At 42.2% G+C, this 22,932-nt stretch overlaps 2 protein-coding genes across 3 annotated transcripts in view; one reads left to right on the top strand and one right to left on the bottom strand.

Moving 5' to 3' along the window:
• The window catches only part of LOC121569195 (melanoma receptor tyrosine-protein kinase-like), a 56,434-nt gene extending 49,608 nt beyond the window's left edge, over window positions 1-6,826 (top strand). The window contains exons 19-27 of the mRNA XM_041879955.2: window positions 1,508-1,606; window positions 1,988-2,173; window positions 3,210-3,365; window positions 3,636-3,711; window positions 3,849-3,995; window positions 4,151-4,248; window positions 4,575-4,736; window positions 5,284-5,380; window positions 5,532-6,826. Coding sequence (XP_041735889.1) covers window positions 1,508-1,606; window positions 1,988-2,173; window positions 3,210-3,365; window positions 3,636-3,711; window positions 3,849-3,995; window positions 4,151-4,248; window positions 4,575-4,736; window positions 5,284-5,380; window positions 5,532-5,965 — 1,455 coding nt within the window. The 3' untranslated portion in view covers window positions 5,966-6,826. The remainder of the gene's footprint in view (window positions 1-1,507; window positions 1,607-1,987; window positions 2,174-3,209; window positions 3,366-3,635; window positions 3,712-3,848; window positions 3,996-4,150; window positions 4,249-4,574; window positions 4,737-5,283; window positions 5,381-5,531) is intronic.
• A 3,034-nt stretch (window positions 6,827-9,860) lies between these two features.
• Window positions 9,861-22,637, bottom strand: LOC121569194 (regulator of MON1-CCZ1 complex-like). Of its 2 annotated transcripts, XM_041879954.1 has the most exons (21): window positions 22,288-22,304; window positions 21,860-21,938; window positions 21,554-21,630; window positions 21,379-21,463; window positions 21,210-21,266; window positions 20,996-21,082; window positions 19,787-19,927; window positions 19,417-19,520; window positions 19,215-19,304; window positions 18,378-18,483; window positions 16,297-16,405; window positions 15,884-15,928; window positions 15,687-15,740; window positions 15,248-15,376; window positions 14,988-15,094; window positions 12,739-12,858; window positions 12,552-12,629; window positions 12,224-12,328; window positions 11,657-11,725; window positions 10,883-11,108; window positions 9,861-10,040 (listed from the first exon to the last, which is right to left on the bottom strand). In XM_041879954.1, the coding sequence occupies exons 4-21, from the start codon at window positions 21,460-21,462 to the stop codon at window positions 9,961-9,963; spliced, it is 1,791 nt and encodes a 596-aa protein (XP_041735888.1). In that variant the 5' UTR covers window position 21,463; window positions 21,554-21,630; window positions 21,860-21,938; window positions 22,288-22,304; the 3' UTR covers window positions 9,861-9,960. The 2 variants fall into 2 exon arrangements, with proteins under 2 accessions (XP_041735888.1, XP_041735887.1); XM_041879953.2 differs by lacking the exon at window positions 21,860-21,938 and having other exon boundaries at window positions 22,288-22,637.
• Between the last annotated feature and the right edge of the window lie 295 nt (window positions 22,638-22,932).

The following is a 22,932-nucleotide window of genomic DNA, read 5'->3' as shown; positions in this document are numbered from 1 at the left end:
AGACAGGGTGAGCGCTACCATCAGTCCTGTGTCATGCCAACAGTAAAGCATCCTGAGACCATTCATGTGTGGGGTTGCTTCTCAGCCAAGGGAGTGAGCTCACACACAATTTTGCCTAAGAACACAACCATGAATAAAGAATGGTACCAACACATCCTCCGAGAGCAACTTCTCCCAACCATCCAAGAACAGTTTGGTGACGAACAATGTCTTTTCCAGCATGATGGAGCACCTTGCCACAAGGCAAAAGTGATAACTAAGTGGCACGGGGAACAAAACATCGACATTTTGGGTCCATGGCCAGAAAACTCCCCAGACCTTAATCCCATTGAGAACTTGTAGTCCATCCTCAAGAGGTTCAATTGTTGTGAAGAAGGCTTCAGGGCACCCAAGAAAGTCCAGCAAGCGCCAGGACCGTCTCCTAAAGTTGATTCAGCTGTGGGATCAGGGCACCACCAGTGCAGAGCTTGCTCAGGAATGGCAGGTGTGAGTTCATCTGCACGCACAGTGAGGCGAAGACCTTTGGAGGATGGCCTGGTGTCAAGAGGGGCAGCGAGGAAGCCACTTCTCTCCAGGAAAAACATCAGGGATAGACTGATATTCTGCAAACGGTACAGGGATTGGACTGTTGAGGACTGGGGTAAAGTCATTTTCTCTGATGAATCCCCTTTCCGATTGTTTGGGGCATCCGGAAAAAAGCTTGTCCGGAGAAGACAGGGTGAGCGCTACCATCAGTCCTGTGTCATGCCAACAGTAAAGCATCCTGAGACCATTCATGTGTGGGGTTGCTTCTCAGCCAAGGGAGTGGGCTCACTCACAATTTTGCCTAAGAACACAACCATGAATAAAGAATGGTACCAACACATCCTCCGAGAGCAACTTCTCCCAACCATCCAAGAACAGTTTGGTGACGAACAATGTCTTTTCCAGCATGATGGAGCACCTTGCCACAAGGCAAAAGTGATAACTAAGTGGCACGGGGAACAAAACATCGACATTTTGGGTCCATGGCCAGAAAACTCCCCAGACCTTAATCCCATTGAGAACTTGTAGTCCATCCTCAAGAGGCGGGTGGACAAACAAAAACCCACAAATTCTGACAAACTCCAAGCATTGATAATGCAAGAACGGGCTGCCATCAGTCAGGATGTGGCCCAGAAGTTAATTGACAGCATGCCAGGGCGGATTGCAGAGGTCTTGAAAAAGAAGGGTCCACACTGCAAATATTGACTCTTTGCATAAACTTAATGTAATTGACAATAAAAGCCTTTGACACTTATGGAATGCTTGTAATTATACTTCAGTATACCATAGTAACATCTGACAAAAATATCTAAAAACACTGAAGCAGCAAACTTTGTGAAGACCAATACTTGTGTCATTCTCAAAACGTTTGACCACGACTGTACACAAATCACTAGTGATTAAACTGATTTTTATAAAAGGTGTTCCTCGTCCATGTGTTCATTAGTTTGTAAAAGGTGACATAAACGTGTCTTCTCCCTAGGGCATGTGGATTCCTGAGGGAGAAAACGTGAAGATCCCTGTTGCCATTAAGGTGTTGAGAGAGGCCACGTCACTGAAAGCCAACAATGAGATTCTAGATGTGAGTAAACTGTTTGTATAGATGATTCTAAATGAAGCCCAGGCGTTCCAGGTTGCCCTTTTTTTTTTGGGCAGCCTGGCTGCGCTTCTCAGCATTTCTTTTACATTTTAGTCATTTAGCAGACGCTCTTATCCAGAGCAATTAGGGTTAAGTGACTTGCTCAAGGGCACATTGACAGAGCCTTGTCAGCTTGGGGATTCGAACCAGCAACCTTTCAGTTACTGGCCCAACGCACTAACCGCTAGGCTACCTGCCACCAAGCAACTTTTCAGCAGATTGCCATATCCTATTCATGTGTTTTCTGAGATGTTGAATACTTCTCCAGGCATTGTGAGATCTGAAAAGATGACCTGGAACACCCTCCATGTTTTCTGTCTGCAGGAGGCCTATGTGATGGCCAGTGTGGAGCACCCCCATGTGTGTCGTCTACTAGGCATCTGCCTGACGTCCACGGTGCAGCTCATCACCCAGATCATGCCCTATGGCTGTCTGCTGGACTATGTCAAGGAGAACAAGGACAACATCGGCTCCCAGTGCCTGCTTAATTGGTGTGTGCAAATCGCCAAGGTGAGCAAACAGGAAATGACTTTGCTGTTACATTGGTGCTTTATCTTATTTTGTATATAGGTATGCCATACTCATGACTTTGTGGAAAACAGTACCTTCCATCTTATCACTAGCAAGCCTGTCAAAGAAGTACCTTTTCAGTCAATCTCGATCTGACTAATGTGACAAGCCTCAAATAGAACCATGCCAGCTGCTATCACAGCTGGATAACCAGATGTGTCTGCAATATGTAGACGAACGGCGGGTAGCGTGATTGATTATTACAAACGGGAGCAAACTGCTTTCTTCAACACTCACTCTGCTCTCCCACTATTTCAGGTGTGATTAGAAATGGGTCTTTGACGGACTGATATATTCACTTAACTTCTTTGTTACCCCTTTATAACCCCCCCCCCCCCACACCCCCACACACAGAGACACGCACGCATCCACCAAAACCCCTGGCCTGAGCAGAGCTTGCTTCCCAGCCATGGTTGTGACCTTGCCTCTGGCTATTCTTAGTCTATTTGTACAGTAAGCCTGCTGAGGGCTAATTATTGAATACACAGAGGTCTCTATCTGTTCACGGCTTGTCTTGCTGTCTCAAAGAGCAACACAGTCTTATTGATTCTATGGAGATATGGCTCAAAGCAGGTAGGGGCTGTAGCTATAAAGATACTAATAAGATACAATAATGATATGTTTGATAGAAAAGGGGGAATTAAGCATCTGAAGCTGTTTAGTCCCACTCAAAGTAGCCCTCTACGGAAGGTTAAGTATTGGGAGGTTATGTTAAAGTTCCTGGTGAGAGGGACCTTGTTCGTGTCAACATTAGTACAAATACTTGCCTCTGGATAAACCCATGTCAAATTGTAGTGATAGACTCTTTTAATAATTATAAAGTGCTTTTTCTAGGTGCTTAACGTGCTTTGCATTGTAAGGGGGACCTCAACTCATCCACTACCAATTTGTATGTACAGTGTCCGTATCAGGACAGCCTCAGAGTCACAAGGAGTTGGTGTCTGACGTCCATATGTCTTTTGGATGTTGTCTGCAGGGTATGAACTACCTGGAGGAGCGTCACCTGGTGCACCGTGACCTGGCGGCCAGGAACGTTCTGGTGAAGACGCCTCACCACGTCAAGATCACCGATTTTGGACTGGCCAAGCTGCTCACCGCAAACGAGAAGGAGTACCACGCAGATGGGGGCAAGGTTAGAGCAACTGACATCACTGCCATAGTCACATTTTGTGTTTTTATACAAATACGGTTTGCACAGTCATGCAAATCCTAGAAAATGTGGGGATTTTTTCTCAAAATGTTTATGTATGAACCCTGAACACAATTAACTTCCAATAAAGATTGAATTGAATTGTTACATGATGGTCAATGGACTTAACTGTGTGAGTAAAGTGAGTGAAAATATAATTTACTTGTAACTCACTCAACCATGGCTGACCAATAATCCTCCTTCCTACTGTAGGTGCCCATAAAGTGGATGGCACTGGAGTCCATCCTTCACTGGACCTATACACATCAGAGCGATGTGTGGAGTTACGGTAAGTCCAACTGGACAAACAGTACAACAAATATTTGAGGAAATAATCAAATAAACGTAATATCTGAACAACTACAGCTTCTGAAAGTGTCTACCTCTATTGAGTGCTACGGTTGATGTACCTGTAATGACATGCAGGTGTGACAGTGTGGGAGCTGATGACGTTTGGGTCCAAGCCCTACGATGGCATCCCAGCCATTGAGATCGCTGGAGTCCTAGAGAAAGGAGAGCGCCTGCCCCAGCCCCCCATCTGTACAATAGACGTCTACATGATCATGGTCAAATGTGAGTCATGTGCACCATAGATATGTAAAGAAACGGGTTACCAAGTTATTTGCATAACTGAACGCATTCAACCGAAATGTGTACACACGCGCGCAGGCTCACACACATACACGCACACACAAAATCAAGGGGTTTGATGTCTTACCTTCCTTCAGGCTGGATGATCGATGCAGACAGCAGACCACGGTTCAGGGAGCTCATCTCGGAGTTCTCCAAAATGGCCCGGGATCCATCTCGCTATCTGGTCATTCAGGTAATTAAGAATAATATACGCCCTCAGAATTAGATATTCTATTAGATAGTTGCATCAACTCTTATTTCTTTGATGGGACATTACAGGAATGGTCTCCCATCATAAAATAGATGCTTGATCTCAATGGGATTTTTGTCAATTTAGGATCAATCAAAATGAAATATTGACCCATATTGTAGCTACTATAGGCAATAAAAGGTATTGAAAACTATGATGGTATATCTACTTAATTTGTTGATGAGAGCAATTGATGTCCGAAGCATCATGTTTTAACTTAAGAAAGAATAAAACGTTGAATTTAATTTACTCTAAAATGTACATTTCAGGGGGATGATCGCATGTACCTGCCCAGTCCCACGGAACCTATGTTTTACCGTAGCCTGATCAGTACATCAGAGGACATGGAGGATGTGGTGGATGCTGAGGAGTATCTTCACCCCGATAAGGGCCTCTCCAATGGGCAGACCACCCAGCACCACAACTCTAGGGTAAACACACACACATGCACAGACATATGCACACATGCACACACACATCTTATGTTTGTACCGGAGTGCCAAGTGGTACCGGAGTGCCAAGTCTAGGTCCAAAAGACTTCTCAACAGCTTCTACCCCCAAGCCATAAGACTCCTGAACAGCAAATCATGGCTACCCAGACTATTTGCACTGCCCCCCCACCCCATCCTTTTACGCTGCTGCTACTCTGTTAATTATTTATGCATAGTCACTTTAACTCTACCCACATGTACATATTACTTCAACTACCTCAACTAGCCGGTGCCCCCGCACATTGACTCTGCACCGGTACCCCCCTGTATATATAGCCTCCCTACTGTTATTTTATTTTACTTCTGCTCTTTTTTTCTCAACACTTTTTTTGTTGTTGTTTTATTTGTACTTTTTTGTTAAAAATAAATGCACTGTTGGTTAAGGGCTGTAAGTAAGCATTTCACTGTAATGTCTGCACCTGTTGTATTTGGCGCATGTGGCCAATACAATTTGATTTGATTTGATGTGTCGATCGTCTCGCCACAGAACGGCCATCCGATGAGAGAGAACAGTGTGGTCCTTCGCTACATCACAGACCCCACCCACGGCGGTTCTCTAGAGAAAGATTTCCCAGCTCTTCCAGGTACAGTACAAACTTGATCTATGAGTTATTAAATTAACTTTCAACTTACAGTAACACATATGCATTGACGGCGTAACACTTCACCAAAATGCATCATCTCTGCTCTGTAATGTAAGCCTGGGTATTTACTTGACCTTCGTCTGTATTCTAGAATACATGAACCAGAACACCAGGCTCCCTGACGTCTTCAACCCCAGCTATGAGGATCCCACCGAGCCATCCTGGGCTAGTAGGCCCTCCTCTGGGTACGACCCGGTTGCCAAATTCTTCAACTTCCTGCCTCCCGTGCTGGAAAGGCCTGAGTACCTCAACATGGCCCGCAGTACCCTCCCTCGCTCCGTCTGCGAGCGCATGGACAACCCAGACTACCAGGAGGACTTCCTGCCTCAGGCCACGCCCACCAGTAGTCACTTCCTGCCTGCGGCAGAGAACCTGGAGTACCTCGGGTTGAGCGCTGCTGTACATGCCCCTGTACGCTACGGGTCTCCTCCCACAGAACACAGGGACAGTGAAGGACTATGGGTACTAAAGGAACTTGGATGGAGACGATGTGGGACATCAGGGAAGGGTTTGGAGGGATTATAGTAGTGTGGTTGTCCCTTTATTTCTGGAGTGAATAGGCTTTTTGCGTCGTCCTTGGACGTAAGTCAGCCAAAACCAAGATGGCGTCTGTCATGAACTGATGCTCCTGGGAAATGTGTACTCCATTTCAAATCCATTAAGCATCCACAGGCGACTTTGGGTGACTTTCCCATCAGAAGAATGAGCCAAAGCCTTGACAATATAATTATGTCACGCAAGTAATTTATTTGTACACTGTTGTTTGTTCAGTCCGGGTCGAGCGTGTGAAACAGTTGTTTTTTATTTGCTTGCCATGAAATGTGAATGTGGAGTGAACGGAGTACACACTGAGATACTGACCCCTAAGGCAGTGGTGGACACTGATGGACCTTATGCTTACATTGTATTGTGGACCCAATTTATTACAGATATTTTATCTGTTGTACACACTTGAATACCAAGACTCAAACCATTTTGGGTACCGAGAGCTACCAGTAACTGACAGGGTCAAGTCAAAGTATTTTGGAAAACGACACAAAAATGTACAGATGATCTAGATCAATGCATGCCTAACACATGACGGTAAATAATAGCTATTTATTCTAGGTTATTTGGGTCTCACTGTTTATCTTAGAAAGAAAACTGGTCTGTAAGTCTTATATCTTACTAGTATTAATAATTGAAATAGGGATTGAAAACTGGAAGAGCACAAATAGACACTATAAAGGACTTTATGGGCCCGATTCCGACCCGAGTTCTCTATGGGCCCGATTCCGAACTGAGTTAAGTGCACGTAAATGGAAAGTAGTTCCCTTTTTATGCACTTTTCTCTGTATGCGTATTCTGAATTTAAGCATGAGAATAGCGTTTTTGGTGGAGATCGAATAAATGAAGGTGTGGCGGTGTGTCGAAAGATACGCCGTATTCTGACCTTGACTTAATTCCACCACCTTTACGGCACAGACCCCTGGCGCCCCATTGTTTGGGAACCACTGCGTTAGACCTTATTCATGGTTTCCTAGCGCGTAAAGATGGTGGAATTAAGTCAAGGTCAGAATACGGTGTAAAAAAAAAAAAACTACATAAATACAAATATATAGATATATTGTTTTTACTCAGTCCGGCTTCAACTTACTCTTGAAAGTTGTAATAGTAGGATGCACAAGGTGAAATTTCGAAATTGGGTAGTGCAGCATCAGTTTTCCTCTTGTCATGTCAGTCATTGCATACCTTCGAGAGCTATTTATAGCCCATATCAGCTAATGTTTTTTAGCTAGGTTTTTTAGTCTAATAAAAAGCATGAGCTGGCACACACCCAAAGAAAATTATTTAGTGTAGAGGTGCTTACTAATGGTGAATAAACTGTAAGCTATAAAAATAGAGTTTATATATAAACTCCCAGTAATGTATTAGGTAAAACACCAGGGTCACCCTGAAGAAGGTACAGTGAATAAATTACTGGGAGTTTATATATAGAGTGTGCTATTTTTATAGCCAGGTTTTTTAGCTCATAGATTTTGTTGTAATGTTTGAGTCACTCAAATATCACATGAATCCACATTAGGCATGACAAAATGTGTAGAATTGCAGGAAATAAACTTGAAACCTTCAATTTTATTTTGGCCAACAAGAGGGATGTGAACAGTTTGTCATGAACAGTGCTTGTGCCCATAGAAATAGATGTGGCGCGCACGCAGGGAGGATGCGGATGTTCCCCAATGCTGGAAGGGGGGCCTGAGTGAAAAAGTTTGGGAACCCCTGGTCTAGCGAACTTACCGGTTCCAAGTGGAAAAAGCATCTACTTTATTTTTTCAAATAGAAATAAACAGCATTCTCCATGCACTATAATTTACAACTTAATAAGAGTTATTGATGAGAGCTAGGTAAATGAGTAATCCGTTTGGATAAGGGAATTGTAAATATAAATGACACTTGTTTTAGATAAATACTCCATGACCAAAAGTATGTGGACACCTGCTCGTCGAACATCTCATTCCAAAATCATGGGTATTAATAGATTGCTGCGGGGACTTGCTTCCATTCAGCCGCAAGAACATTAGTGAGGTTGGGCACTGATGTTGGGCGAGTAGGCCTGGCTCACAGTCAGCGTTCCAATTCATCCCAAAGGTGTTAGATGGGGTTGAGGTCAGGGCTCTGTGCAGGCCAGTCAAGTTCTTCCACACTGATCTCAACAAACCATTTCTGTATGGACCTCGCTTTGTGCACAGGGGCATTGTCATGCTGAAACAGGAAAGGGCCTTGGCCAAACTGTTGCCACAAAGTTGGAAGCACCGAATCATCTAGAATGTAATTGTATGCTGTAGAGTTAAGATTTCCCTTCACTGGAACTAAGGGACCTAGCTCGAACCATGAAAAACAGCCATTCCTCCTACACCAAACTTTACAGTTGGCACTATGCATTAGGGCAGGTAGCGTTCTACTGGGATCCGCCAAACCCAGATTCGTCCGTCGGACTGCCAGATGGTGAAGCGTGATTCATCACTCCTGAGAACGCGTTTTAGTGTAGCTAAACATTTTGAGAATAAGAACGTCAACAGTGTCATGTAGACTCTTAGCTCTTGTTAACAGTAGATATGTCAGATTGTTTGAGAAATTTCTACTTGTCTAACAAAACATTTTTACAATGGGGATTGTTTTAATAACCTGACTCTGTCTCTATCCCTGAGTTCAACATCCACATGTGAAATAATTTGTTATGAGTGTACAATACCAATTCAAATGTATTTCCCTAGAAATCAGCAGTCTTAAGCAATGTTAGGAAAAGGTTAGTTACTTGTACATAAATGAGCATTCCCTGGAAATCCCTTCAGTGACTCTTTCCATTCCTTTTGTTAAACCAATAATTCATAGGCTGCGTTTACACAGGCAGCCCAATTCTGATCTTTTTTTGCCACTATATGGTCTTTTGACCAATCACATCTTTTCACAGATCTTTTTCAGAGCTGATTTGATTGGTCAAAAGATAAATATCAGAATTGGGTTGCCTGTGTAAACGCAGCCTTAGTTGCTACATCAATTTTTTTTACTTATAAATTAATGACATACCCATTGATTCTTGAAGAATATAACTTATAAATGCCTCATGAGCTTAGCTCAACTGTCATAACCCATCAGAACCCCAAATAAGCATTTTACTCCAATGTTTCTAAACAACGTACATGTAAACAAACAGTGTATAGCCTCAAAACAGAGTTAAAACAATACTTCTAAATATCATGGATGGTCAGTCCTTGTATCCATAGCTCTGTCTATGAATTTGAGAGTGGTTACATTTCTCCAGGCCCATCTCTCAGCTTTTTTCTAGCCGATAACAGAGGCGGCTCAAGCTGTTTTTTTTATTGTGTATATTATTACAGTCAGTAATGTAAGTAGAAAATAGTTGGTAATTCAACTCAATTTAAGCAGTTGGTAATTGTGAGACTACTACACGCTCTCTGAGCCAACAGAGTTTGACACGTTACCATGACGTTCTTCCTGTGTTTGTATACTGTATCTACTAGTATTTGGTGTTTAGCAGATCAATTTCAATTGTGCACTTCACACATACAAAAGTACAACATTCCACTTTAATGCTATGTCCTAGACGCTACAATGCTGTAAAGGAATGCCAATTTAATATTCCCTAAAAAGTCAAATCTACGTATAATCAAATTATTTATCAGGTTTTCCGTCGGCAATAGAAGCGGACACCATCATGATGATGTTTTTCAAACCATAAGCGAGGTTTGTGTTCATTAGGCAGAGGGACTACCTTAACTTGTCCAATAAGAAATGCTCCTTTTCGTTTTACTGTTGCAAAACGTTGTCTATTGCATGCCCTAATGAGCATGACCCAGGGTTAGTCAGAAGGATGTCTTGTCAAGCAGACTAATGGACAAGTATGACATGTCATACACCATTGATTGTTAGAATATGTACAAATGATTTTATTAGCATGATTTGAACAATTATTTACAAAAAGTTAATGGACTGTGGGATAACATAAAATATGTCTAGACTCAAACTGTTACTTGCTTCATGAGTGCCTGCTCCCCGAAAACTTGCTTGAAGTATACCACATGCTCCTCACAGTGCTCACCTATAGGCCAATCAAAATATAGTATTAGGTCAAAGGTCAGTCAATACATGCCAGTGGCAGCTGGGCGGAGAGTCATTCATTTATTAGCTATTCATTTATTAATTCGTTATTTATTCCCAGGTTTATTTATTACCCCACTGCAAACACGTTGATTGTGTTTTTAGCATTAGTACCGATTGTGTCCTTATTAATTTATACATTTCTTAAAATTGTATACAGTATTTAGACAGGTATATGCTATGCTCTTTGTCATCCCCTTGGATTGCAGTTTACTTTGATAATGTGGGTGTCTATAAAACCTGAAACCTATAGGATAAAGGTTCACAATCACTGATACTCTCCCACATGTTCAAAGTTTCAAAGAAGCCATTCAATTGTGGTAAGAATTGTATGTTTGGGAAAAATCATAGATGCATCCATATGAATAAAAAAGCAACAGCTTCAGCACCTTTCAGCATATGCCTGTTGTTCCTGGTTTAGCGGAGTTATTATTTGGGTCAAGGCTATCTAATATAAAATCACACAGAGGGAGGGCACTCATTCATTGTTGAAAACAATGGCATTACCAACATTTCTACCACAGAATAGAGTCCATGTGTGAATTATTTATACAGTCATTACAAAGGATTTAGTCAGACCAGAGCCATAGAAATACATAGTCTGGTGTCACTCCTACACTATTTATCCAACCTATCGGTTTGTATAAGTCAAGCCATCTGGCTTAAGACAATGTGGTTCTAGATGAACTTTTCTCCTATGTGGGCCATGGTGAAAAGTAGTGCACTACATAGAGTATAGGGTGTGGTTTGAGCTGTAGCCCTAGTGTAGTGGTGTCACATCACCTGGGTTGAAGCTGGGGCTGCCTCTCAGACGCAGGTTCCTCTGCTCGAAGAACCGGAAGATGGTGTAGAAGAGCATCTGGTCGGCCGTCTGGCGTGCCGCGTCCAGGAACTTGCGGGCGGAGATGTTGTCGTGGCCGCCCACACTGCGGATGAAGCGCAGTGCACCCAGCACCTGCTGCCTGGACAGGAGCACCTCCACGATCTCATCATTAGCTGTGGACAGTCTCTGTCACACACACACACAGATCTAGTATGTTATAGATCAGCATGTTACACATAGATGTATGATGTTATAGATCAGCATGTTACACACACATACTGTAGATCAGAATGTCACATGGGAAACCATCACTGTGCTGACTCAAAGAAACTTAACTAGATTTATTGTTAGAATTCAGCCATAAATGGAGTTTGTTCACTTGAAGGTTCCTTATTTCCTATAATTAGCTGTACCAATAAAACTAATGGAACTTTAAAATGGGATTCTCTGAAAAAACAATCAACTCTCCAAAGGACTTTGGATGTCCTGTTTGATATTCGATAGCTGTTTAAACCGTGTGTGTATGTGTGTGTTTGGTTTTTGAGGGCATGTGTGTGTTTGAGTGCGTGTGTGTGTTTGAGTGTGTGTGCGTGAGTGAGTGCGTGTGCGTGCGAGTCTGTGTGTGTGTTTGCGTGTGTGTGTGTTTGAGTGCGTGCGTGCGTGCGTGCGTGTTTGAATGTGATGGTGTGTTTGAGTGTGTGTGTTTGAGTGCATGCATATATAAGGGATCCTACCTTCAACATATCCAGGGAGAGCTGGTGTGCAGGGGGGTATGTACTTTCTAGAGACAGCAGCAAACAGGCCTTAGAGAGAATGATGATACAGATGTTAATTCCATGACCAATCAAAATAAAGTTCTTACAGTAGAACTGATCCAAGGTCAGCTCAACCAATGAAACGAGAGAGAGAGAGACTAAATAATTAACCACTATTAGAGCAACATTATGCCTTTTACAGGAGGGATCACAGGAGGGGTAGATGAGGGAAGAGTTTCCCACGCATTATACTGGATTAAATACCATGTAGGAATTAATTGTGAAAGACCTGGGTCAAATACATACTTCAAAGGGTTTTACTATTGTTTCCATTGCACCTGGAAAACCATATGAAGCGCAGCTCAAGCTTTTTGACATGTATTTGACCCAGGTCTATTCTGAAGCATTGAGTCTTTAGCAAACAGCTTGCTAGCCCTTCGTCCTAAACGTTGTCTTATACGCCGCTGAATAACCAAAAGCTATTGATGACTATAGGACCAAACTACCATGAAATAGTTGAGCTGTTTGTAATAATTAGTGACTCACCAGCGGCTTGGAGTCGCTGAGGACGTGGTACTGGAGGAACTGATGGAGCATGTAGAAGAGGTTGTGCTGAACCAACATCTTAATGACCAGCTCATACAGGTAATGCTGGGGGGGGGGGAACAGAGAGTGCAACTTCATATTTCTGACTATCTCCAGGGCAATATGGACCAATAAATATGTAGGATCTACAGAAACATAAATCATACTAATGTAGCACTGACAACTTGTTACAACATGAAACAGTGGCATCTCACCATAATGCATAAAACAAAACAGGTTCTGATAGAGCCTCCCGAAAATATATATCTGCTTTTCTGCAAAGGAGTACCTGCACAGTGATCTGGACCTGGTTGAGTGAGCGAATGTACTCCATCAGCACAGCAATGATAAATTTGTGAGACGTGTCCTGTTGGAGGAGTGAAACAATATAATGTCCAGTCATCTTACAGGCAATTGCAAATTTTTATTTATTTATTATAAGGCAGCCATTGAAATAAGTGTTTTGCCGCTGTCACCTTTTTCTCAGAGAAGGAGGACAGGACATGGGTGTACATGTCTGACTGGTCGATAACCGCCTGCGTCCGGACGGGCCTCTCCCGAGCAGTGCTGCCTCGGCTGGGACCAGACTCCATAGCCTGGATGAGATCAACAGGAAACAACAGGCAGTGTGTGGGCTACTGTCCTGAACCACCGTAATACGGATGAAAACTCAAATCTGTTCATCTACATCCTTTTTGTTGTTCAAAATTGTTAAGACAGATCTAATAGTAAGATAACACTAAATATCTTTCCACTGGTGTCCCTTGATCTTGAAATTACTTAAATTACAATGAGCTTTGCTGTGCATTTATTAAAAGTAACATCATTGAAGTACACTACCGTTCAAAAGTTTGGGGTCACTTAGAAATTTCCTTGTTTTCCATGAAAACATGAAATGAGTTTGAATAGGAAATATAGCAAAATGCATAGGAAATGTAGTCATTGACAAGGTTAGAAATAATGATTATTAATAGAAATAATAATTGTGTCCTTCAAACTTTACTTTTGTCAAAGAATCCTCCATTTGCAGCAATTACAGCCTTGCAGACCTTTGGCATTCTAGTTGTCAATTTGTTGAGGTAATCTGAAGAGATTTCACCCCATGCTTCCTGAAGCACCTCCCACAAGTTGGATTTTCTTGATGGACACTTCTTACGTACAATACGGTCAAGCTGCTCCCACAACAGCTCAATAGGGTTGAGATTTTACATTTACGTCATTTAGCAGACGCTCTTATCCAGAGCGACTTACAGTTAGTGAGTGCATACATTTTTTTTCATACTGGTCCCCCGTGGGAAACGAACCCACAACTCTGGCGTTGCAAACGCCATGCTCTACCAACTGAGCTACACGGGACTGTGTTGGCCACTCCATTATAGACAGAATACAAGCTGACTGCTTCTTCCCTAAATAGTTCTTGCATAGTTTGGAGCTGTGCTTTGGATCATTGTCCTGTTGTAGGGGGAAATTGGCTCCAATCAAGCGCCGTCCAAAGGGTATGGCATGGCATTGCAAAATGGAGTGATAGCCTTCCTTCTTCAAGATCCCTTTTACTCTGTACAAATCTCCCACTTTACCACCACCAAAGCACCCCCAGACCATCACATTGCCTCCACCATGCTTGACAGATGGCATCAAGCACTCATCCAGCATCTTTTCATTTGGTCTGCGTCTCACAAATTTTCTTCTTTGTGATCCGAACACCTCAAACTTCGATTCGTCTGTCCATAACACTTTTTTCCAATCTTCCTCTGTCCAGTGTCTGTGTTCTTTTGCCCATCTTTTATTTTTATTGACCAGTCTGAGATATGGCTTTTTCTTTGCAACTCTGCCTAGAAGGTCAGCATCCCGGAGTTGCCTCTTCACTGTTGACGTTGAGACTGGTGTTTTGCGCGTACTATTTAATGAAGCTGCCAGTTGAGGGCCTGTGAGGCGTATGTTTCTCAAACTAGACTCTCTAATGTATTTGTCCTCTTGCTCAGTTGTGCACCGGGGCCTCCCACTCCTCTTTCTATTCTGGTTAGAGCCAGTTTGCGCTGTTCTGTGAAGGGAGTAGTACACAGCATTGTACGAGATCTTCAGTTTCTTGGCAATTTCTCGCATGGAATAGCCTTCATTTCTCAGAACAAGAATAGACTGACGAGTTTCAGAAGAAAGTTATTTGTTAATGGCCAATTTGATTCTGTAATCAAACCCACAATTGCTGATGCTCCAGATACTCAACTAGTCTCAAGAAGGCCAGTTTTATTGCTTCTTTAATCAGCACAACAGTTTTCAGCTGTGCTAACATAATTGTAAAAGGGTTTTCTAATGATCAATTAGCTTTTTACAATGATAGATTTGGATTATCAAACACAACATGCCATTGGAACACAGGACTGATGGTTGCTGATAATGGGCCTCTGTACGCCTTTGTAGATATTCCATTTTTTTTAAATCAGCCGTTTCCAGCTACAATAGCCATTTACAACATCAACAATGTCTACACTATATTTCTGATCAATTTGATGTTATTTATATGGACAAAAAAATTGCTTTTCTTTCGAAAACAAATACATGTTTAAGTGACCTCAAACTTTTGAACGGTAGTGTACATCCATTTAGCCACATGCATACAAACTGTATTATCTGTATCATGTTTTGCTAGCAGTCAAGATAGCTGTGCTAGAAACAGTGTGGCTTTTCATTATCCAGGTTATGCAGTGTTTTCATAGACAGTACTCACCACAGTGTAGGTCTGCTCTACCTCCAGGTACTCTTTGTAGACTTGGTTGAGTTTGTCGAACACTGTGGCGACCACTGGTAAGCTCCCCTTATCTTCCCCGTTGAGCACTGAAACACACAGAGAGGTCTTGCGTCAACACTATCTATGGGCACTATGGTTTAGGGTTCTCTAATCATGTACAACCTCGACTTCTTGTTTTATTAGTGTACTTGCTTCAGAAATGAACAGTCTCCCCTATCTGTTTCACGAGGCAGTCTTACTTTGTGCGCACACGGACAAGATGACCATCTTGCAGTCTCGTCTGCGCAGGAGGAAGTCCAGTAGCTTGCCCTTGTCCTGCAGGAGGTTGACGGTCGGCGGTAGCTTCACCTGCAGATACCACAGATACCCTGAAGCAGAGGGGGAACACACAGAACAGGTCAGACAAGCATGAGAGAACCTGAGCCCCACCCGGAACAACAAACTGTAGATCTGAGAAGTTTGAATAGGCGCAAGCAATATGGCAACCATTCGACATAGTCTACCAGAGAACGAAGTGGCTCTCCTACCACATTGGTTCCTGTACACCTATCTGTTCCTATCAGATCTACAGTGAATAGGGGTTAAGGACTAGTGGTCGTTTCTGGTCCAAATTAACACAGAAAGTTTGCCAGGACATAGTAGTTTATGGTTAGATGTGTGGGTGTTCTTCTCACTCACCTTCGCTTGCACTGATGATGATGTCGGGTTGAAAGACGCTCCAAGATGAGGAGTCTGAAGGTCAAGGGAAGCATCCGTGTTTATCAGTAATACCACCTACCATCTCCATGCTAGCTGTCCCAATTATCATTGATACCAATCCATTGACACAAGTGTCACCGCAGCTCATCCAGCTACTGGCGTTTCATAAAGGATACAGAGCTCACAAGGCACCGGAGGCTGGGAGGGTACAGCAGCAGGACCTATGGAGACAGGGAGATGTGAAGTTAGTTTAAAAGACATGGGACATAAGGGAGTGCAAGGAGAGGAAAAAAACCTGTTTTCAAAAGTGGCAGATGGGAGAGAAGTGAGAGAAGTTCTGAAAGTTCTGTCTCAGAGACAGAATGACACATGGGGTAGAAAAAGAACAACAGACTGATGTGTCACCTGTGTGTGACAACAGAAAGTGACAGAGGGATACAGTCACAGCTGGAGGGACAGACAGGCAAAGAGAAATATAAACTCAGACAGACAAAACTGGCAGGCATACAGACAATTCAGCCAGTCAGACAGTGACCAAAAATGGACCGGCATGGCCACATACAGTAGAGTAAATCCATGTAGCCTATACCTGTGAGGGGGATCCTGTAAGGGTGAATGGAGCGAGCAGGCAACACAGGCTGGTGGACGTTAAGGGCACAGTCAGGCTCCCGCAGCTTGATGTCAAATATAAGGGAGGTCTGAAACAGAAGACATTATCTACATCATTCAGGACTGAACGTGTTTGGATTTTGGATATGGAACAACATGACAGTAGTAGTTTGTCTGTCTAACCTCGTGGCTACCGCCGTTATTTCACAAGCTTGGGACTATAAGGTTCTTTCTGAATTTGTCAAAATTGAGTTATTAACATAGTCTTGTTCTGTTCAATGTTCTCTACCTACAGTGCATTCGGAAAGTATTCAGACTCCTTGACTTATTCCACATTTTGTTACGTTACAGCCTTATTCTAAAATTGATTAAATTACTTTTTTCCTCATAAATCTACACACAATACCCCATAATGACAAAGCAAAAACAGGTTTAGAAATCTTTGCACATTTATTAGAACTAAAAAACAGAAATACCTTATTTACATAAGTATTCAGACCCTTTGCTATGAGACTCAAAATTGAGCTCAGGTGCATCCTGTTTCGATTTATCATCCTTGAGATGTTTCTACAACTTGATTGGAGTCCATCTGTGGTAAATTCAATTGATTGGATATGATTTGGAATGGCACACACCTGTCTATATAAGGTCCCACAGTTGACAGTGCATGTCAGAGCAAAAACAAAGCCATGAGGTTGAAGGAACCGCCGTAGACCTCCAAGACAGGATTGTGTCGAGGCACAGATCTGGGGATGGGTACGAAAAAATTTCTGCAGCATTGAAAGGTCCCCAAGAACACAGTGGCCTCCATCATTCTTAAATGGAAGAAGTTTGGAACCACCATGACTCTTCCTAGAGCTGGCCGCCCGGCCAAACTGAGCAATCAGGGGAGAAGCGCCTTGGTCAGGGAGGTGACCAAGAACCCAATGGTCACTCTGACAGAGCTCTAGAGTTCCTCTGTGGAGATGGGAGAACCTTCCAGAAGGACAACCATCTCTACAGCACTCCACCAAACAGGCCTTTATGGTAGAGTGGCCAGACGGAAGCCACTCCTCAGTAAAAGGCACATGACAGCCCACTTGGAGTTTGCCAAAAGGCCCCTAAAGACTCTCAGACCATGAGAAAAAAGATTCTCTGGTCTGATGAAACCAACATTGAACTCTTTGGCCTGAATGCCAAGCGTCACATCTGGAGGAAACCTTGCACCGTCCCTACGATGAAGCATGGTGGTGGCAGCATCATGCTGTGGGGATGTTTTTCAGCGGCAGGGACTGGGAGACTAGTCAGGATCGAGGGAAAGATGAATGGAGCAAAGTACAGAGAGATCCTTGATGAAAACCTGCTCCAGAGCGCTCAGTACCTCAGACTGGGTCGAAGGTTCACCTTCCAACAAGACAGCGACCCTAAGCTCACAGCCAAGACAACGCAGGAGTGGCTTCGGGACAAGTCTCTGAATGTCCTTGAGTGGCGCAGCCAGAGCCTGGACTTGAACCCGATCGAACATCTCTGGAGAGACCTGAAATTAGCTGTGCAGCAACGCTCCCCATCCAACCTGACAGAGCATGAGAGGATCTGAAGAGAGGAATGGGAGAAACTCCCAAAATACAGGTGTGCCAAGCTTGTAGCGTCATACCCAAGAAGACTCGAAGCTGCAATCGCTGCCAAAGGTGCTTCAACAAAGTACTGGGTAAAGGGTCTGATTACTTATGTAAATGTATATTTCCTTTTTTTTTTTTTTTTTTTTTTAAATGTGCAAAATTTCTAAAAACCTGTTTTTGCTTTGTCATTATGGGGTATTGTGTGTAGATTGATTTAATACATTTTAGAATAAGGCTGTAATGTAACAAAATCTGGAAAAAGTAAAACACTTTCCAAATGCACATAGTACTCTAAATACCCCAATTCGAATTGTTGAATTCAAATGAATACAATATTAAAATTGCTGACACAATTCAAACCAATGAGGGTTCAGAACTTTAAAGCCAATTATCTCAGAATCATCTTTGAGCAGATAGAATCTTATAGTCCTAAGCTCTCGATTTCTTGCCAAAAGGAACTCACCTGAGAGCTCTGATGATGCACAACAACCAGGTTATCCACCACGTTGAGGGCAAACTTCCCTGTGGTGTTGAGTTTTAACACGTTGGTTTTCTTACAGGATCCCTCCCTGGGAACAACATGCTGTTAGTCAGGACCAATGACCTATATAAACCCTGGATTGCTGATGTAATGTATTGGCCATTGAGAGGCTTTGAAGCCACCGGTCGGCAATATTGTAACTCCCAATTAGGAGCAGTCCTACATAGGAATGAATGGAATTCTACAGTATTTCAATTAAATGTTTCAAGGACAAAAAAAATATTTTCTGTTGTATTGGGGACAGTACCTTTAGTAATCGTAAAAAATGTTACTTTAAGGAAAAATAATATATATATATATATATATATATATATATATATATATATATATATATAAAATATGTTTAGCTCACATAATATAAAAGTATGCATTAAGGTGTCTGTAATATAATAAATGTGTCAAGAACAAATCTAGAGATTAATAAATGCTTTTTTATAGCTTCCAAAATATGGCGTCACGGTGGCTTCAACACAGCGCCCCCTATCAGTCATATAGTGTATATATAAATCATTGGTCAGGACAGTGACTGACATAATATACCACTTTATCCCTTCAGATATTCCCTACTCATAAATAACACCATGCATATTTAATTTCAAGGTTGAATCAGTAAATGTCTATGAGTAGCTCCTTACTCTAGCAACTCTGCATATTAGGGTGATATGATTGCTGCATGACCTTGTTAAGTTAGTAGTATGAATTTCAGCATGTTTAGAGCAATGTCCATTAGGAATATGCTATATGAAATGTAAGATTTACCTGTGTAGCTGATAGAGGACCACCTCAGCACAGGGACTGTCAGTAGTTCTGGAGTGATGCTTCAGATACATTACATACAGCTGACCATAACTACCAGTAGAAACAAAGTGAACAACTCATTTAGCTTTTTATACTGCCAAAAGTTGTTTGAAAATGTTACTTGAATATCGAGCCAAAATATGACATTTCAATTCAAACTTACATGGTGGCCACAGCAATGTCCCTCTCTGACAGATTGAGCTTGGCTGGCTTGGGAACCACTGGAAGCTCGATCTCAAACTTGGGCATTTTAGACATGGTCCCACTCTGGAGGTACAAACAACAACGGGTAAGTTAACACCATCAAAAACGAGATAACGACAGCTTGGATAACCACTTTAATCAAATCAATCAATCAAATGAAATGAAACACTAACCAATCAAATGTACTGTTTGATGAATAGATTTTCAGCAACTTGCGGATGCTTTCTCAAACATGAACATGAGTTTTGGTGGAATATATCATGTCTTACTGTAGCTGGTTGTGGACATGTTTGAAACACTTATCATCTCATTATCTTGTGACCACTTACTTTGAAGGCAAACGGCTGCAGCACGTTGCCCTGGGCGGTGGTAGAGAGCAGGATGACTGCAGTCTCAGGACAGTACATGTACCAGTTCACATTGACGCTCTGGCTCTTCAGCAGCTTCAGGCTGCGCTTGTCAGGAAGCACCTAAACACAGCGGGCATCTCATTGACATCCACTTCATCGTCTGTCTAACGTCGGAAAAACTGGCACAAGAAGACATTTTTCTAGAACGTGTTTGGAGACTAATAGACATCCCTATATACATGCTTTTTCCAGGTACAATTTGACCTTACACAGTACAGTAAGACATCAGTAAGGCAACATCTGCCAACTTTATAGCTAAATTGAGACCTCTAGTGGTTGTAGTTTGATTTGAGTTGACATAGTCACATAAGCTTCATTTACATTTTAGTCATTTAGCAGATGCTCTTATCCAGAGCGACTTACAGTTAATGAGTGCATACATTTTCATACTGGCCCCCCGTGGGAATCGAACCCACAACCCTGGCGTTGCAAACACCATGCTCTACCAACTAAGCTACACAGTGTTTTAGAAAATAACAATACAAGTTCAATTCAACCAATTGTGTTACAATAATCTAGGACACGGTGCATTCCTAAACCACAAAACAATTGGCTTATTACTCCCGTATCACAAGAAATAGGAGTCGCAAAATATACACTGAGTGTACAAAACATTAGGAACACCTGCTCTTTCCATGACATAGACTGACCAGGTGAATCTAGGTGAAAGCTATGATCCCTTATTTATGTCACTTGATAAAATCCAATTCAAATCAGTTTAGATGAAGGGGAGGAGACAGGTTAAAGAAGGATTTTTAAGCCTTGAGACATGGATTGTGTATGTTTGGCATTGAGGGTGAATGGGCAAGACAAAAGTGCCATTGAACAGGGTATGGTAGTAGGTGCCAGGCGCACCAGTTTGAGTGTCAAGAAATGCAACGCTGCTGGGTTTTTCACACTCAACAGTTTCCCGTGTGTATCAAGAATGGTCCACCACCCAAAGGACATCCAGCCAACTTGACAAAACTGTGGGAAGCATTGGAGTCAACATTGGCCAGCATCCCTGTGGAACACTTTCGACACCTTGTAGAGTCCATGCCCTGACGAATTGAGGCTGTTCTGAGGGCGGGCGGGGCAACTCAATATTAGAAAGGTGTTCCTAATGTTTTGTACACTCAGTGTAGTTACCTGGTAGAACTCAATTCCCTGGTCAGTGATGAAAACGATTTCATTCCAGTTGGTCCAACAGAAGCCCAAAATACTGGCATTCCTCGTCTGCCAATCAAAACATCTGAATATCAAAACCACAACTATAGAAGATTGACTCATGCTTTGTTACACCTATTTAGAAATTACAGCTATTTGTAACTTGAAACGTTTGACACTGGATATGCTTGCATACCTTACATTCCTGGGAGCATTCCAAATGCGGATAATCCGGTATGAAGCTTATGAAATCCTAAAATAAAACAGAGGCTTTCGGTCAGGCCATCAGCACGGAAACACAATGTTGGAATAACTTAAAGGTAGGCTACCTTAATTGAGTTGAGAATGATTGCTGTAATGCTTACCACAGATTTTGGTGTTCTCTGGACAGCCAAAATCTTATTTCCGATCGAAAACTTAATGCACTTCACCTCTCCTTTGTCGTCCATTCTGTAATGAAAATAAATATTTTCATGAGATCATCTCACTGATCTTACGATCTTCATCATCATCATCGCAAGTTATGTGTGATCTTGTTACCTGAAGGCAACTGAGCTTTTGTCATCTGGTCCTTTAACCACAACCCCAGTGGCACCCCCTGATCGCACTGCAAACACCTTAAGGGGCAAACCGGGTAAATAGAGAAAGCTCAATATATAAAAGGACTTGGGAGGTAAATATTACATTTAGATAGGGTACCAATAGAAGAATGAGGGTTACTGAAGCAATAGAATGAGGGTTACTCCTCGTCTAGTCTGGTGAATGTATTGCCAGTGTTTACTGTGGAGAAACATTTCTTAATGTTGACTATGAGTTTACCAATTCGTCTACCTCCTTGGTACCTACTATATTAATTAGCCATACTGTATGGCTACACCTTCGCAAAGTTGACAGCCACCCTCACCTAGTTAGCCATCTGTTCTTGCTGAATGAAAGGAAATGTAATCAAAGTAAAAATCAAGTTCACGGATTTTGTATTTAACTAGCTATAAACGAGCTAACTAAAAGCATGTAGCTAGCTAGCTATATCTGTATGTCAGTGTGGTGTCGCCAGCATAATCCTGCTAGCTAGCTTTGGGACACTTTTTTTAAATATTTTTTTTTACACTCACTTTTATTGCAACAATAATAACAATATTACACCTCAATACAGGGACATTCCTGTGAAAGCTTTGGGACACAACATTGGGCGTCTGTGTATTGGTTGGACTAGTCATACAGACTCCCGGCGATGTTGTGTCCCCAAAGCTACTAGTTAGCCTAGGCTACTGTACCTGTTTATTTGCTTCGTCGAAAAACACATTGTTGACGCTTGAGGCATTTTCAAATTGCACAGGGTTTTCACAAAGTTCGAGGTAGTGTTCCTCACTCATTGTTACGTCTCGTAGTTGTCAGTGTTTGTGCTGCATAACAATTTCAGCACCGATTTGTCCAAAACATAGGGTCGTCACTAGTTACTACAGTCACAGAGTCATAAACCCCGCCTATTTCTACAATTTCTTAAAATGTGATTTTTAACCTTAACCACACTGCTAACTTTATTCCTAACCTTAAGACCAAAAATCAAATTTTTGTTTTCATGAATTTTTACGATATTGCCATTTTGACTTTGTGGCTGTGCTTGCTATCTAGCAGAACAAAACCCTCTCTAGGTAAGTTCCGGTTTCAAAATCATGTAACAGTCACGTGAATCGCCTACCATAGTAAATGTCCCTTTCAAAATATAAGTCCATTGTCAAACTCTGAAATCGAACGCTCCAAATAGGTACGGGTCGTTTCTGGAGTCTTTACTTTTTTTTTTTTTTTACAAGTTGGACTGACTGACTAAGATATTGGCACGTTGTAGTTACACAAAGCTTGCTTGTTATGCATCTTTTGTTATATATTTGCTAGTTTAGGTGTCTTCCAGCAGCAGCTGC

This window comes from Coregonus clupeaformis, chromosome 7, assembly GCF_020615455.1.
Source record: "Coregonus clupeaformis isolate EN_2021a chromosome 7, ASM2061545v1, whole genome shotgun sequence".
Taxonomy (NCBI): domain Eukaryota; kingdom Metazoa; phylum Chordata; class Actinopteri; order Salmoniformes; family Salmonidae; genus Coregonus; species Coregonus clupeaformis.
Note: the sequence above shows the minus strand (reverse complement) of the source record. Positions and strands in the feature narration are given on the sequence as shown.